The sequence below is a fragment of the Saimiri boliviensis genome, chromosome 1 (assembly GCF_048565385.1).
Source record: "Saimiri boliviensis isolate mSaiBol1 chromosome 1, mSaiBol1.pri, whole genome shotgun sequence".
Classification (NCBI taxonomy): Eukaryota; Metazoa; Chordata; class Mammalia; order Primates; family Cebidae; genus Saimiri; species Saimiri boliviensis.
The window spans coordinates 72539120-72557154 of record NC_133449.1 but is presented as its reverse complement, the minus strand read 5'-3'; the positions used below and the strand labels follow the sequence as shown (position 1 = coordinate 72557154).

At 43.1% G+C, this 18035-nt stretch overlaps 1 protein-coding gene across 4 annotated transcripts in view; it reads right to left on the bottom strand.

The window, feature by feature from the left end:
* SPRED2 (sprouty related EVH1 domain containing 2) overlaps window positions 1-18035 on the bottom strand; it is a 130497-nt gene that overhangs the window by 13709 nt on the left and 98753 nt on the right. For all 4 annotated transcript variants that reach the window (XM_074399016.1, XM_010333528.3, XM_003922684.4 and 1 more), the window contains 2 exons: window positions 14320-14488; window positions 11904-11968 (listed from right to left, as the gene is read on the bottom strand). In XM_074399016.1, the coding sequence (XP_074255117.1) occupies window positions 11904-11968; window positions 14320-14488 (234 nt within the window). The remainder of the gene's footprint in view (window positions 1-11903; window positions 11969-14319; window positions 14489-18035) is intronic.

Genomic DNA, 18035 nt, shown 5'->3' with positions numbered 1-18035 from the left:
CCCCAAGGTCAGTGCTGCCTGGTTTGGGTGGGAATCGGTCTGAATGGAGAAAGGAGACTAATAGCAACACCTCAGGTTAAACCTGAGCTAGCTCCCTCCTACTGTATGAGTCTTTTTTGGACAATATGATCACTTATTCTTGGAAGACTGGCTACTCTTCCCTCTCTTACGGAGGAACCTTGAATTTTACTGGGAAGCAAGTGCAGTGGCTGACATGCCCTTGGTCCAAGAACGAGCCTTCTTCATGCAGAAGGCCACCTCTCTGACCAAGGGAAGCTCAGAGGAAGGGAAAGAACCACGAAGCCAGACCAGCTGAGGAGACAGGTTGCTTAAATTGTCCATTCTGGGATGGAATCTTGGCTGCTGACCGAGGACTTTTTGGGGCCATTCAGGATGAGCCGGACAGATTTCCACGTTCACATTTCGCAAGTCTTTTCAGTACTATGCGCATCCCTTCAAGTCCCCTGGGGTTTCCTGTTAAATCTTTGCTTTCCAAAAGAGGGTAGGGGCAGAGGACAAGGAGGCAACAGTTGGCAAAAAGTGCTGTGGGAAAGAAAAGATGGGCCTGGGGCTGTTTCCTCAAGGACATTTGGCATTATTATCAAGGCGCACCTGGCTCACAGCCTTCTCAAGTAGGATGCTTCCACTCAGTACATGGGTGAAACTAGGAGAGGGCTGGCAATGCACAATTCCTCCTTCTTCTTAGGGATGGCGATAAAAGGGGCAAACCCTCCTCCAGAGAGGCAGGGAAACAAGTACAGCCATTTTATCACCCCCATGTTCCCAAGAACACAGGGCTGATGGCAGAAATCACAAGGTGCAAACAGCTAAGCCCTCTCTGACCAGCCCATTTGGGAGATCAACGAGCCCACATGTTTTGAATAGGGCCACAGAAAACAACATGAAGAAATTGCTTAAGGAGCTAGATCGACCACATCATCTAGGAATCATGTAGCACTGCTAAGCAAAAATAACACTACTTTGAAAACCTCAATTTCAGGCCAGGCCAGACACCTTGGACAAATTAACTTTTGAGGGCCTCAGTTTTCTCATGTGTAAAATGAGGGCGTTGCACTAGATGATTTCCAAGATCTGTTTGAGCCCAAGCAATTTCATGTGAACGCTTCTCACCTGCTCCTAAGAACATTATAGGTTAGAGGAGTTTGACTAAGCCCGTTGTTCAGCTGATTCAAGAGCCACAGGATTAGGCCAGGTGCAGTGGCTCATGCCTGTAATACCAGCACTTTGGGAGGCCAAGGCGGGCGGATCACCTGAGGTCAGGAGTTCAAGACCAGCCTGGTCAACATGGTGAAACCCTGTCTCTACTAAAAATACAAAAATTAGCTGAGTGTGGTGGTGGGCGCCTGTAATCCCACCTACTCAGTAGGCTGAGGCAGGAGAATCCTTCGAACCCAGGAGTGGGAGGTTGCAGTGAGCCAAGATTGAGCCACTGCACTCCAGCCTGGGTGACATAGCAAGACTCTGTCTTAAAATAAAAAAAAAAAAAAAAAAAAAAAGAGCTACAGAATTAATTTGGTTTGATTAAGTAGAATTTCTGCCTTGTTTGCAGATGCGGCTGCTATTTTGAATTTTTAAAGGTAGCTAACTAGTAGTTATGGACCACATTTGCATTATTTTTGCTGCAGTTTACTACCAAAATATATCTCAATAGCTGATGTAACCAAGGCAATATTCCTCCTTTTGCAAGGGATTCCCATTTTATATATAAGTATTTACAACTCCTAAATATATCCATTCCTTTTTTTTTTTTTTTTTTTGAGATGGAGTTTCGCTCTTGTTACCCAGGCTGGAGTGCAATGGCGCGATCTCGGCTCACCACAACCTCCGCCTCCTGGGCTCAGGCAATTCTCCTGCCTCAGCCTCCTAAGTAGCTGGGATTACAGGCACGCGCCACCACGCCCAGCTAGTTTTTTGTATTTTTAGTAGAGACGGGGTTTCACCATGTTGACCAGGATGGTCTCGGTCTCTCGACCTCGTGATCCGCCCGTCTCGGCCTCCCAAAGTGCTGGGATTACAGGCTTGAGCCACCGCGCCCGGCCCCCATTCCTTTCTTAACCTCAGCCTGTGAGTGTCTCTCTCAGAAGGCTACTGGCTCAAACTGAATGAGTTCCAAGAGTTTCCCTGCAGTGTCTACTAGGGCTGAGAAACCTATGACCAGTCCTTGGCAAACAGGAAGTATGCCATTTTGTCAACAGGTCGTTGGGAACAGGTAGCTCCAGCTCATCTGTCTTGAGGGCCTACATTGGTTCCAGGTGTTCTCTTTCAAAGAGGCAAGCAGATCAGGAAGTAGGCCAGACTTGTGTTCTTTCACAATCCCAGCTAGCCGGCAGTTTAAGTAAGAGGCAGCTGCTGTCAGCTGTGGGGGGCGGGGGTCGGGGGGAGGGGATCTGGGGAGAGATGACGGTGACTCTATCCTTGACTTTAAGACATTATCCTCTAAGACCTAGGATTCTTTCATTGTGAAATTAACAACAAAAACAACAAAAAAAAAAAAAAAAAAAAAAAAGAAAAAAAGAAAAAGAAATGGGGTCTCACTATAACCCTAGCTGGTCTCAAACTCCTGGGCTCAAGCGGTCTTCCTGCCTTGGCCTCCCAAAGTGCTGGGATTATAGGTGTGAGCCACTGAGCCAACAAAAACAATTTTTAAAAAGTTTTGTTTCTTAAAAAAAATTTTTTTTGCCTGGTGCGGTGGCTCAAGCCTGTAATCCCAGCACTTTGGGAGGCTGAGGCAGGTGGATCACGAGGTCAAGAGATCGAGACCAACCTGGTCAACATGGTGAAACCCCGTCTCTACTAAAAATACAAAAAATTAGCTGGACATGGTGGCGTGTGCCTGTAATCCCAGCTACTCAGGAGGCTGAGGCAGGAGAATTGCCTGAACCCAGGAGGCAGAGGTTGCGGTGAGCCGAGATCGCGCCATTGCACTCCAGCCTGGGTAACAAGAGCGAAACTCCATCTCAAAAAAAAAAAAATATATATATATATTTTTTGAGTTAGGGTCTTCCTCCTGTGTTGCCTAGGCTGGAGTACGGTGGTATAATCACAGCTCAATGCAGCCTTGACCTCTCAGGCTCAAGAGATCCTTCCACCTCAGCCTCCTAAGTAGCTGGGACCACGGGAGCAAATCACCATGCCTGGAAAAAATTTTATGTAGAGACAGGACAGGGTCTCTGTATGTTGCCCAGGCTGGTCTCAAACTCCTGGCCTCAAGCGATCCTCCTGCCTCGCTTGGACTCACAAATCGCTGGGACTACAGGTGTGAGCCACCACACTCAGCCTCCAAATTTTAAAATTAGATGATATTTTAATATGAAAGAAAAGGACTCTGATAAACCTAGAGTTGAGCTTCACCGAAAGGACTGAGGGGTTGGGAGCAGGAAGGCTAGGTTTCAGGTAACCATGAATATATACTCTGTATGAATTAGTAAAATGGAAATAAAAGTCTCTCACTGTCCACAGCTTAAAAAGATGAGATGATATATATGTAAATGAAGCAAGACACAAGTGGCAGCCCTTGCAAAATGCCCTGGGGCTTCCTGAAACTGACAGCATTCCAAAGCTTTTATTTAGATCCTTAGACATTTAATTCATTTAGCCACTATAGGTATTACATGTTGATAAAAAGATCCTCTTCTTACAGCAAAATGTGAGCCTGATAGTTACTGTCATTTAGAAGATAAAGGAGTCCATATTCATCTTCTGAGTCCTTCTTCTGATACCCCACCCCATGTTGGGTCTCAATCAGCAGTAGTTATGGGATGCACTGCTCCCTGGGGTCAACCAAGATGTGGAGGGCTGCCCTCCCAAAACATTTTTGCTTCTCTTAATCAGCCACCACAGATCAGTTTCACTAGACAAACTTTGCAGAAGTAATTTATGTTTTCAAACTATTTTCTCTTTCACTTTGTCACCCCTCCCCTCCTCTGCCCCAATCCCTTAATTCCAAAGGTAAAGACACGAGAAAATATTTTTGATCAACTTATCTTCTAAAATGAGACTGGGGCTTTCAAGCAGGGACAGGCCCCCAGCGAAGAGATGGCTGAGGTCTTAAGCCAATGCACCAGTTTAAATGCACATCATTTAGGCAGCTTTTCTGCAATAAAAGGCATCTGATATACTGACACTATAAAATGTGCTGAAACTTATTTGGATAACTATTTCATTTGCTTAAGCTTCTCTGAAAGGCAGCAAGCAGTTTACGGGCTTGCATTCCAGGAGAGCAGAATGCAGAACTGAGGACAAGTCCCTTCACCTCACTGAGCTGTGGTGGCTTTGTCTGCAAACGTGGAAGTGTCGATCTGTACTCACAGCGTAGCGGTGAGGACCAAATGCAGTCATGTATACCAGAGTGCAGTGCAAAGTGCCAGGGACAGTAATGGTTCCACATCACTGTCCCTTTCCTTCCCCTCCTCTTGGGCCAGTGAATGGAAACTCAAAGGAAATATGTCCATCCCCAAAAGGTTTTGAGTCCAAAGCACAGCTAACTAAAAGCAGAATCCAGTTTAGAACGTAGGCCTCTCTTCAGACTCCAAACTCCATAAGCACAGGGATCATACACCACCTCACCTCTAAGACAACACTCCTTAGAAAGCCAGTAAATGAACCCCGTTTGTCACAAAACTGGTAGATCTGCCTTCAGCTTTAATGTTTGTTGGGAATGGAGTAGGTAGAAAAAAACTCTTCAAGAAAAGGAAGATGCTGTATTCTATACTCATTTGCTTCTGTAAATGAAACCTTGATAAGTACAAAATTCAACAAATTCATTTTTCCGCTTACGAATGAAAAGAAGCTTAACTTCCAAACACCAAAAGCCCATATAGGGCAAAACAAACATCGTCTTGGTGCTTTGGTTTTAACCATGTGCTCTATCCATGCCTTAGACAACACCTGAGGTGGGTGGGAGGGGGCAGGGATGTCATTAGAGACAAATGCTCTGAATAGCCAGAAAGTCAAAAATGCAGCTTGTAATAAACAGGATGTCAAGGGTTCAAGTGTAGGGCATGAGGAAGGGCCAAGCTTTCCAGCTGGGGTAAAACATGGCTAGAAGCCAAGGCTGCTGCAAAGGACAGGGCATTGTTTTCCTAAGAGGAAGAGTACTGCCTACCTGAAGAAGTAAGGTATAATGAAATACAAAACAACCTGGCCGGGAGTGGTGGCTCATTCTTGTAATCCCTGCACTTTGGGAGGCCTAGGTGGGTGGATCGCCTGAGGTCAGGAGTTCAGGAGTTCAGGACTAGCCTGGCCAACATGGTAAAACCCCATCTCTACCAAAAATACAAAGATTAGCTGGGTGTGGTGGTGAGCACCTGTAATCCCAGCTACTCGGGAGGCAGGAGAATCGCTTGAACCACGGAGGCGGAGGTCGCAGTGACCTGAGATTGTGCCACTGTGTTCCTGCCTGGGCAACAAGACTGAAACTCTGTCTCAAAAAAACAAAAACAAAACAACAACAACAAAAAAACATAGCCCGAATACCAGCCCCTTTCAACTGGATTCTGGGAAAGCATTAAATGCCACACAAAATGCTGTTAAATGAGTCTTCTCAATTCTGCAAAGAATGATACACAGTTGATATCATTCTAAGTGCACAGGAGAGAAGTTAATTAATTATATATGATGGATGCCTGATGGTGCCATGGCTTAATTAGGAATCCTGGTTGAGATGGACTGCCCAAATCCAGAAACAATACTTTGGTGGCAGTAGAAACTCAGAAGGGGGAAAGAAAAATAAAAATCTTATATATGGTAGGCTTCCCATGGTCATGCTTTGAATTGCTATTTTGGGGACTTGGGCAACAGGTTCACTAGAAGCCCAAACATCAATCACCATTATGCAATACATACATGTAACAAACCTGCACATGTATCTGTAATACACCCTGAATCTAATAAAATAACAAAATAAAGTAAAAAAAGAAAAAAAGCTACCAGGCCTGGTGGGTCAGGCTTGTAATCCCAGCACTTTGGGAGGCTGAGATAGCTGGATCGCTTGAGCCCAGGAGTATAAGACCAGCCTGGAAAACATGACAAAACTCTGTCTTTATTAAAAATACAAAAAATTAGTCGGGTGTGATGGTGGCATGCGCCTGTATTCCCATCTACTTTGGAAGCTGAAGTGGGAGAATCACCTGAGCCCAGGAAGTTGAAGCTGCAGTGAGCCGTGATTGCGCCACTGCACTCCAGTCTGGGCGATGAGAGTGAGACTTTGTATCAAAACAAACAAACAAACAACTATACAGTTATTAGCCCAGGAAGAGAAAAACAGCAGTGATGAACTGGAAAGTTTGGGAGATAGTGCTGGCTGCTCTGCAACCATGAACTAGCTGTGAGATCTTAGGCAAGACACCCATCTGACTCTCTGAGCTGCTTCTGCAACTGTGTCTGTAAAATGAGGCAAATCCTCCTTTAACGCTAGAAGGAAGGCTGGATCAGATGAACTCACAATCCCTTCCAATTGCAAGATCTGTAACTCTAAGCACTTGGTACAGCTATTGCTACCCTTGCCTTGCAGCAAGCCAAACACTTGCAGCTAACTCTCATCACACCCTAAGTTTAATGTGCCATTATTTACTGGGTAGATGTCCTATTTCCTAACATGAGGCCGAGAAACCAGTGGCGGTCACTGAGAAGCGCCCAGGGCCATAGAATACAACCTCTGCTGAGTCTCTGGAATCTATCTAAACCCTCAAATGGGGGAAATCAGGATGGCTGGAACTTGGGTGTCTCTCCTCACTCCTTCTCTCTTGGCAACCCTTCCAAGAAAACCCCCTCTCATTCTTCTTTTTAAAAAATCAAAGCAATACATATATTCTGTTTAATGAATCAAACAGTAGCCCCATATTTTAGCCCTCCCCATCTCAGCTTCTCACCCCCAGAGAAATTCATTTTTAATTCTTGTATGGCTCTTTCTTCTGGTATTTCTCTCCATTTTCGAAATGTCATAGTTTTGTTTCTTGATTTTCAGATATAGATATATTTGAGGGCTTTTTATTACTTGGCTATTTTACACACCCACCAGTATCTTCCTATAAAGCAAATATTTCCCTAATCCCCCAGATTCAGGGCCATCATCCGGCCACTCAGCATAATGACAGCTGAAGCAACAACGCTGGATACAGACTCTAGATGAGCCTGCTCTCCAGCTACGAATATGCTACAGCCTCATTCTCCCAAGATCACTTAGAAATTCTCCTTGTCCATCTGAAGATGCTAATAAAATTTAGAAATGATTTTAGAATCCTGCAGCAGTAAATAAACTACCAGGTTTTAATGGACCAAATCCTACCCACAGGAATTTAGAAATTTGTTCATTAAATGACCAGAAAGCCTAAAGCCTCTTCAGTTCTCTACAATCAGCTAATTTTTCTCTACTCCTATGCTCCATCCCCAATTACCTCCTTGCCCAGCTCCAAACTCCCTCACACAGTCCCCAACTGCAGGGCTCTGGGAGGAAGCTTGTCCTAAGCTGGTGAGCAAACCAGCTCAGCTTATCTACAAAGTTAAATATTTCATAGCTCAAGTTTACCTGGGAGTCCTGAAGTCTCCCCAGCTCTGGAGTGAAAGAAAAGCTGTCCGGAAGAGGCACCAACATGTGTGCTAACTCTTAGCAATGCCAGAAACTCTCCAACACAGAATGCTTAAACTTTTTGTTCTTGTTGTTTTATATTATTTGCATTATTCAATTTGTAAGTTTGTGCTAAATGGTTCAGACTGGGAAAGCTATGATGTACCCATATTTAATGCCAGGTACACCCTTGGCTCTTAGGTGTTTGTGCTCAATGGGATTCAGCATTACAATTGAGGTCCCCCATGGAGTAGAGGGGCTGAGAAGGGACCCTGCTGCAAGGGAGAGACTTGATGGGAGGGCAAGAAGATGTCTGAGCACGCTTATCATGAGTGACGGCGCTGTGGGCTCAGATCCTAACTGTGGACTGAGCCGAGACACAGCTAAAAGAAACAACACAAACCCAAGAATCCCTTAAAATCACCACCTTTAAATAGTCCCTCAGGATAACAATAAGGCAAATCAATAAAATATGAAAACCTATGATTATGATATATGGTATCTATCCATTCATCCAGCCCATTTCATTTTACCCATTTATTGAGCATCTATAGAGCAAAGCTTTGCTGGATTGTAGAGACTACTATGACAAATTACTTGCCTATAATCCAATTAGGTAAAGATTCACATGTCCAGCAAATAAATTATGCAAGAAAAACAGAAAGGGCAGGCTTTCAAGTGACGAGAGGAATACAGTATCAAGTGCTATCGGATTTTAAAAAAGAAAGAACAATCATAATTGGTTAAGGAGAAATATAAGAAAACACAAAGGGAATAAAAGAAAACTCAGCCGGGCGTGGTGGCTCACACCTGTAATCCCAGTACTTTGGAAGGCCGAGGCGGGCAGATCATGATGTCAGGAGATAGAGACCATCTTGGTGAAACCCCGTCTCTACTAAAAATACAAAAAATTAGCTGGGCATGGTGATGTGCACCTGTACTCCCAGCTACTCGGGAAGCTGAGGCCAGAGAATCACCTGACCCCGGGAGGCAGAGGTTGCAGTGAGCTGAGATCATGCCACTGCACTCCAGCCTGGGTGACAGAGTGAGACTCTGTCTCAGAAAAACAAACAAACAAACAAAAAGTGCCCAAAACTCAGAAGGAAACTCCAGCAGGGAAGATGTGATCACGCACCAAGCCGGGGTCAGTGAGATGGAAAGGAGCAGCATGGGAAGACTGAAGAGGCAGTGGTGCGGGCAACAGGCCGTACAGCATTTGCTTCCGAGGAACGAAACATGGTTTGGGCATCCTGAGGGATAACCGTGAAAGCTGGGAAAGTGTGAGCAGAGACCGCCACTTTGTGAGCATCCAAGTCCAAATAGCCACCCCACCGGGCAGCTGGGGGTACCTCTTCCTCCGGGCTTTGTTAATGTAGAATATTAAGGAGTGCTTATGCTGTTGTGCATCAATATCCTGTTTTCCTCCTCACCCCCAGGAAATTCCTGAAACAGAGGGAAACCTCTGGTTCCAGCAGCAGAAACAGAAAAGCTACACACCTGGTTCTTCATGTCACACTAAAGGTTTTCCCACACACATGCTGCTCCCTCAGAAAATTATCATTCTGATCCATCATACGTTGTAGGAGGGTCTTATCCTCATTTATATCCTTATTATAATAAATGAGTTCCAAGTTCTAAATATCTGACTTACCAGTAAGTTTTAGAATACAGCCACACTTTAGGAAGCTGTGGAGCAGACTACATGAGAGTGAAAGGAGTCTCATGTCCCTGCTCCACGTTCCAGACATTTCATTATCTCAGGACAGAAAAATCTAAAGGCATGGAGCTCATAAATGAATGAGGACCTTGTTTGTAAGCCTCAATGACCCATTTTCCCATGCAGTGTGTTCCTAAGAGTCAATAGCCTAATGACTGGGCTTTTCTAGGGAAAGGAGGTACTGTAGGTCCTTGTTTGTAAATAAATGAAATGGAGGCAATTGATCACATACACCAGAGCCTACACGGAATACCATAAATTAAGCAGTGTTCTTTCTCCAGTGAGTCTGCAAGTGCCTAGAAGCAGCAGGGCTGCTTCTGGACTTCCTTCCAGGCATTTGGTGTTAGCCTAGAGTAGCACATGGATCCCTGTGGATTGTAGGACAAAACCAGGAGGGATGCTGGCTTCCATCATCCCTTTCCCTTTCGCCCTCTCCTGATTCTATAAATCACTTCTGGCAGGTAGCTGGGAAGCAGCTGCGAATGACAGGTTTGCTCTGGAGCACAGGAAGCCACCTTTTAACCTGCCTGCTGTTGTTTGTCTCTCAAAACGTGACAAAGGAACAGATGCAAGCAACATGCCAACTGTTGAGAGGATCTGCTCGGAGCACTATAGGAAGCCTGTTTGGAGCTACATCTCACCAGCCAATCCAAGGAAGAACAACTGAGTTCATTTCCTGAAACCCCCTCTGCACACTCTTGTTCAAGTCAGGTTGGGTCAGCAGTGCTCAGGCTACGCACCACGCAATGCTTCCACCATTGCCCCTATGGCTCCCAGGTCTCGAAGCCCCTTCCTAAGCCCCATTCAAATGCAACTGAGAAGTTCAGTCCAGCCTTGCCCCAGCGAGGACTTCTTTGATCCCATGCCTCTCCCTCATCTCTCAACCAGACTACTTTTCACAGTCTGTAAGCCTCTCATGGGTCAACCTCATTTCTGCAAACCATCTTGTGATCTCCAGCTCTTTGAGGGTTGGAGCCATGGCTTACATATCTTTGTATTCCCAAAGTAATGGTTTTTCAAATCACCAGTTGCAAACCATGAGTGCAATGGGAAACAAGTATAATGGGTTGCACCCAATATATTAAAATATGAAATTAAAACTAGCTTACACAAGTCACTCCTGGGACAACTGGGGAACTATGAAGTGAATATTAGATGACATTATCAAATTCTTATTAATTTTCTAAGGGATAGTAATTGTGGTGTGTTTATGCAGGAAAATGCCTTATTTCTTTTAAAAATTATTTTTATTAGACTTTATTTTTTGGAGTAGTTTTAGTTTCACAGCAAAACTGAGTGAAAAGTAGAGATTTCCCCTATCCCCACACATGCACAGTCCTCTACTATCAACATGCATCTGACATTACAGTAACATACAGAGTAGTCTCACTGCCCTGAAATTCCTTTGTGAACTTAAGGAGATACATGCTAAAGTATGAGAGGTGACTTACTTTCAAATGGATCAACAACAAAAACATTTGTTTGTGTATAAGCACACATACTTGCACAGATCAAGGAACTGTGCCCAAATGCTCAACTGCTGAATGTTAGGTGTAGGGTATGCAGGCATTCGCTGAACTATTCTTTACATTTTTGTGTATTTGAAAAGTTTTACAATAAATAATAGAAGAAAATGAAACAAAAAAATCAAAATGTAGAGGATGAAATATGATTTGGTTTAGGTATCTACTGACATGTGTCCTGGGTCACAACATACACTTATTTCTTATTGTGGGTAAAGGCTCAGAGTTGGAAAGTGCCATCCAGGCTGCATGTGGTGGCTCACACTTGTAAACCTGTAATCTCAGCACTTTGGGAGGCAGAAGTGGGAGGACTGCTTGAGCCTAGGAGTTCAAGACCAACGTGGGCAACAGAGCGAAACCCCATCTTTGCGGGGGGGAAAAAAAGGGAGAAAATGCTGTCCAGTGTAACTTGCTGCTCTAAGCACACAGCAGGCAGGCAATGAAATATTTGTTAATTAACTTCTAGAAGCACAAGATTTAACTGAAGCAGCAAGCTGAGAAATCATTGTTTCCAGTTACATCCCATTAACTCGAGCTGTGTCAACACAGCTAAGCCTTTTCTTGCCTTAGCACACTTGGGTCTAACCTTAACTCAGCCTTCAGGCCTTTCTTATTAGATGTTTAATTACTCATCAGGAAAGATACTGCTGGTGTTTCCCCTTGATGCCAGGGAGGGAAGTGTGTTTACAGAAGACTCCAAGTAGGGTGACCAATTGTTAGGGTTTGCCTGGGATTGAGGTTTCCCAGGTCTAGGGATATTTTATGCTAAAACCAGGACAGACTTGGGCACCCCAGGGCAGCTGGTCATCTGAAATCTGAGCGAAGACTTTAAGAGAACCTTGGACAGACCTGGGAGAGCTGACATTGCTGTGCTGCGTGGCAGATGACACCACGGTAGTGTGAGCAACAGGGGCAAACCCAGACCAGAAGAACAGTAAAAAGACAAAGATCACTCTGATGCCATCCAAACAGCAACAGCAAATGCCACACTGCAAAGTGTGCCTCATGTCCTTAAACAAAATCTTTCTCTGATTATTCAACAGCTAATCTGGAAAACAAAGGACAAAAGGAAACTTACTGTAAAAACGTCATCATCACCAAGCTCAGCTTCATTATGGATGGTGGAAGATGATGTTGTTGAACCTAAAAAGACAAAAATGTAGTAGAAAGTGTTTCCCAAGACGATAAATCAAATCCAACCGTTAAAAAAAAGGATATTTAAATAAAACCACATTCCATTCCTTTGCATGTGAATTACCAGCAGAAACAAGTTACCTGGGAATTGAGTGCTTTTAATTTACTCCTCTTTAATTGGTTCTTGCCAAGATGCTCCCTAAATTAACTTTGCCTGTTGTTGTTCCCAATTAATCTCTCAAACTTCTGCACTGGCCATAGAGAATAAGCACACACAGAGGCACCGTGGAGGAGGCGAGGGGAGATCCTGCCCGCTCCTTTGAGGGGCATACATCAAGCCCAGCCTCTGTAGTGACCTTCAAGTCCAAGCTGTGTAGTGGGAAAAGCACTGGATGGGGAAGCCCTAAGTGAGACCTGCCACAATCTCACTGCGTTAACTGGACTTGGCTCCTCTGGTCTTTTCATCTACCAATGAAGGAGTTTTAACTCAATAGCTTGTTTGGTTGTGTCTAGTTCTGAATTGAGATATTCTATTCTAAATCCTAAACTGTGGGCTCCCTTCTAAGGGGACATCTGTGCAAGGGGGTTTTCTTTTGCAATACTGAGGCATCAGTGCATTTGCTTTGTTTTTCCAAGTCAAAATTAAGGCTCTTGTTGGAAAACTCTCCTTAATCCATCATGGAACCAACTGGACTTTAGAGTTCAACTTATTTCCTTGTTCACCTTTTTCTTCAATCTAGTATGCGAATCAGGTACAACTGCCCTACTTACCCTCCCCCACCCCATATAGCAGACAATAATACATGGATCAACTTAACTGGCCAAAAGAAAGACAGAAGTTCGAGGTCAGCCTGGCTAACGTGGTGAAACCCTGTCTCTACTAAAAATACAAAAATTAGCTGGGCGCGGTGGCTCAAGCCTGTAATCCCAGCACTTTGGGAGGCCGAGGCGGGTGGATCACGAGATCGAGAGATTGAGACCATCCTGGTCAACATGGTGAAACCCCGTCTCTACTAAAAATACAAAAAACTAGCTGGGCGTGGTGGCGCGTGCCTGTAATCCCAGCTACTTAGGAGGCTGAGGCAGGAGAATTGCCTGAACCCAGGAGGTGGAGGTTGCGGTGAGCCGAGATCGCGCCATTGCACTCCAGCCTGGGTAACAAGAGCGAAACTCCGTCTCAAAAAAAACAAAAAAACAAAAAAACAAAAATTAATTGGGCGTGGTGGTGCATGCCTATAATTCTAGCTACTGGGGAAGCTGAGGCCTGAGAATCATTTGAACCTGGGAGGTGGAGGTTGCAGTCAGCTGAGATCGTGCCACTGTACTCCAGCCAGGGCGACAGAGTAAGAATCCATGTCCAAAAACATATATATATATATTTTGCTATTACATAAAATTGAAATTAAAAGAATTGCTCGGAAAGGAAGATAAATATTTAAATTTCCAATGAGAGACCGCAGGAGAAAAAACAATAATCCCATATTATGTTCTGTGCAACTCCTATTGGTCTTTCCGAAGTTCTCTCTACTCTGAATTACTCCAATCAACCAATGTTCAAATTTGATAGGAAGAAAAAGCTAGGTAGCATGTATATAGAGAAAAAAATTACAAGTAGCAGAATGAAATGTTGTGCAATTAAGTCATGGACACAATGTGAACGTCTATCAATAAAATAGGAGGTGTTTTTTCTCTAAACAGGTAAAAGCTATGTTTAATAACATGGTATCTGCAGGTGCTGCAGTGGAGAATTTCTGCATTTGCATCTGTGGACTCTAGCCAAGCCCACCATGAGAACTGACTGCCCAAGTTCTCATGGACTGCCTCCAGGCCATGATCAGATGTAACACAATGCCTGCTACTCACTTACCCATAGACCAAGGCCTAAACCTAACCAGGGCTCCAGAGATCTCAGATCCCTTTCTTTTTCAGTGGCAGCCGTCCACCCTGGGACTCTGATTACAGGAGGACAGTGGGTAGGCCAGGAGCTTTCTGGGCCCGCCAGCATCCATTCTCTACTTCTGAGCCAGGCAGACCAGACCAGAGCCATTTCAATAGTCAGGACAAGGTGAAAGCAGTAAAAAATACACACACATGGAAATCCAGAACCTGCCTCTTTGTTTTTTCACAGCAGAGTCTAGAAATCAATTGGGATTACTCCTTACTCTGAAATCCATCTCCTTTTCCCTGCATTGTCACTTTAATTACTCTCCTTGGATGTTCCAAAGGTTTTGGCATCTACTGAACTGGCCCCAAACCCTCCCGCAAATAAACCACAAATATATGATGGCAGACTATTGGAATTAAAAAGAATTTGGAACATTTCCATAGTCCCACTAAGAATGCAGCGACAAGTTCAATACCTTCTATAAGGTCTTCGATTGCTTTCCTTACTCCCCTGTCAAAGGCTCGGGCATCAGCAGGGCTTTGGAAAGTAAGTCCAAACTTCCTATTATCGACCTTCCAATGATGAAACGTTGGATTGGCTTTGGTGTAGACCAAGTCCTTTCTTATATAGCATTCTAATACCACCTGAAGGATAGAAACACAGGCTGGTTACTAGTGGAACAGCCATGATGAAATCTGGTTAGAAGTCTAATTAGGAACCATCACTGGTGGCAACTACCAATACCCCTCTGTCCCCTGCCTTTGCGTATCTGTGAGTCTTTCCAACTGGAGAGAAGGTTTTGCTTGGCTGCTGACCATCTGATCTTTGCTGCTCCCTGCCCCTTAGCTTTGGTGAGGTCCCTGCTGTCCTGGCTGTACCCCTTCACCATGCTCTCTTCATCACACTCATTCCGCTTCCTCCTGGCCCCTGGCTGGCAGGGCACTAAGCTGATGCCCAGGTCTTGGGTGTTTACTCTGTTCCAGATTACTGCTTTCATATTGGGGGTCTTTGTATCGATGGCTATCTAGCTTCCCTCCCCTGATGCCCCAAATTCCAAAAGTGGAAAAATTAACTTTATTCTAAAATTTCTAAAAATTAACTTTACTCTAAAATGTCTAAAATGTCTCCTCTCCCAACTTTTGGCAATGCCAATTCCTCTCGGCTCATTTTCTCTGGCTCAACGTCTCTGTGGTCATCTTTGCCTCCTCTGTCTATTCCCTGTATTATTAATCACCAGGCCCATTTCATTTTTCCTTCAATATCTTTTATATCAATCCCATTTCAGTTGCTGCCATCCTGATCTGGGTCTATTAACTTTAGGTTTGGATTAACAGAACCACCTTCAAGTTTCTAGCAATTTAGTCTCAGAACGGGCTTTTACTGAGTTATAACAAGCAGATTGATCTTTTTATCTCTAAGATGGAAGGAACACTAATGCTATCAAGGAGAACAAGAACATGCTCCGAAAACACTGAATAAATGAGAAACCTAACAGGGTCACACTCGTTGTCCAGTTATCTTCCCCATCAAGTTTTATTTTTGTGTGTACTTCCTTCTTGTCATCTTCATAATTTAGTACTGACTTCAAATTATTCTCTAACAGTTTCATGTATATTAGTCGCATTCCTCTAACTAGACTATAAAAAGTCAAGATGTATTATAAAATAACTCCCTCTGTGTCTAGCACAGTTGATAGGGATACTAGAGTTTATTATAGAAAAGAAACATTGCAATAATTTGAGTGTGAACTTTGTTCTTTATTCATTAAAAAAACTCAAACTACTTACAATATTTATTCCTATGGCTTTATTGCAAACACCATCATGATTTTGCTAAGTTTTAATAGCCCTAATATTGTTCTGGCAAAGATCTGCATTTGCCACATGTGATCTTATTAATTTAGACTAAATGAAGGACAAGAATGAAGGCTTGCCTAAATTAGCATACATGTAAGTTAGAGAATATCTTTAAATAAGTACAAATTCTAAGAATAGATTAAAGCAAAAAGAAATGAAGGAGGCTGGTGCAGTGGCTTACGCCTGTAATCCTAACACTTGGGGACTGAGGCGAGAGGATCACTTGAGCCCAGGCGTTTGAGACCAGTCTGGGCAACACGGCAGGACTCTGTCTCTAACTAAAATACAAAAATTAGCTGGGTGTGGTGGCACATGCCCGTAGTCCCCACTACTCAGAAGGCTGAGGTGGGAGGATTGCTTAAGCCTGGGAGGTTGAAGCTGCAGTGAGCCGAGAAGGTGCGCCGCTGCACTCCAGCCCAGGTGACAGCGTGAGACCCTGTCTCAACAAAAAGAAAGGACAAATGAAAAATACACTAAGGGTTGTCTAATGAACGTTCCCTAATTTAATAAATAAATGAGAATAATATTCAAATTGGTATACCAAACAGTAGTTCCAAGCAGTCAACTCTATTACATTGTATTGAGATTGGACAACAGCCCCCTCCCATAATTCTATTTATGATTAAATTGCTTATTATGGCCATTTCCTCCTAAGAATAGCATAATGATTAAATGTCAGCCCAGCCCCATTCCAAATCAGAAAAATCCAAATAATCAAGAATTTAACAAATGTTATCTATTTTAGAATTTAATAGTCTCCATTCAAAGTCTCAAAATAAACTTTCTGTATTATAAAAACAAAGACTCCTAGTTTCTCCGTATTTTGGGGGTGAAAAAATTAAGTCTTTGGTTGACATTTTCCAACTTTGAAATTATCCCAAAGGTACATATTCTTAACAAAAGTTTAAGTAAAATAAGTTCAGCCACCTAAATGAAGTGAGGGGGGAAATCAGATACCATCTCTACGTCCTCTGGAGCAAAAGAGTATCATATGTATCTAAGCGTAAAGACAAAAATGAAAAAGTTTAGATGCTTTAATCTTCCCAACAGATATAAACTCTGATGAAGTTTTGGCATACACACAATTAGACGCTAACTTAAAACTTAAGAAAGAATGCCTGTTTAAATAAGATGCATAAGGAGAAAAAAAGTGATTATATTCTTGTTGGAGACTTAAAAAAACTACACAAGAAATACATGTTGTGAAAGATTTAAGTATTCGATGAAGACATGAAGACTCCATTCCTACTCATTCTCCCTCCACCATCAACATCTCTGTGTCGAGTTCCCCACTGTCAGTAGAGTGGTCACAATCCCAGTTTCCGTTTTGTGGCTTCTTCATAAAAACACACATAAGTTTGTGTGTAAGTGTAACTGTGTTCAAATGTAGCCACACCTATAGGGTGTTTTTCAACTTGCTTTTTATTTTCCTTAAAAATATGTCATAGAGATCCAGGAGGGTAAAAATAATTATTTAATTCCTCCATATGGATGTATTAGATTTATTCAACCATTCTCCATACCAACAGGCATTTATACCAATGAGAACTGTCACCTTGAAGACAATGCTGCAATTTATATCCTTATATATTTCAAGTACAAATTAGAATTCTAGACAGCTTCCTGGTACTTAAAGACTTTTCTAATGAGTCAGTGGCAATATTAAGAAATGCAGTTTTTTGAGGCCGGGCGAGGTGGCTCATGCCTGTAATCCCAAAACTTAGGGAGGCCAAGGTGGGCGGATCACCTGAGATCAGGAGTTCGAGAATAGTCTGGCCAACATGGTGAACCCCTGTCTCTACCAAAAATACAAAAATTAGCCGGGCATGGTGACAGGCACCTGTAATCCCATCTACTCAGGAGGCTGAGGAAGGAGAATCGCCTGAACCCAGGAGGCAGAGGTTGCAGTGAGCCAAGATTGCACCATTGTACTCCAGTCTGGGGAATGAGCAAAATTCCATCTCAAAAAAAACCCCCCAAACAAAAAAGAAATGTAGGTTTTTTTTTTTAATATTAACAAGTCAGTGGCAATATTAAGAAATGTAGTTTTTGATACTGAGTCAGTGGCAATACTAAGAAATGTTGTTTTTTGACATTACAGAATAAAATGTATCAACATGTGGAACATCTGCTTAACTCAGTGGAGCATTATTTTTCAGGTGACCAATGCATGAGGTTACAAAATCAGGGATAAGTAAAAGATCTATTGAAAGTGAAAGATAAACCAGTGGGTTGTAATGTAACAGAGTATGAAAGGTATATTGATAGGTTTCAGATTCCACATTTAAGAAACCACTCTGGGTTGAGTTTTAGTGTAGTATCAAAGAATAATATC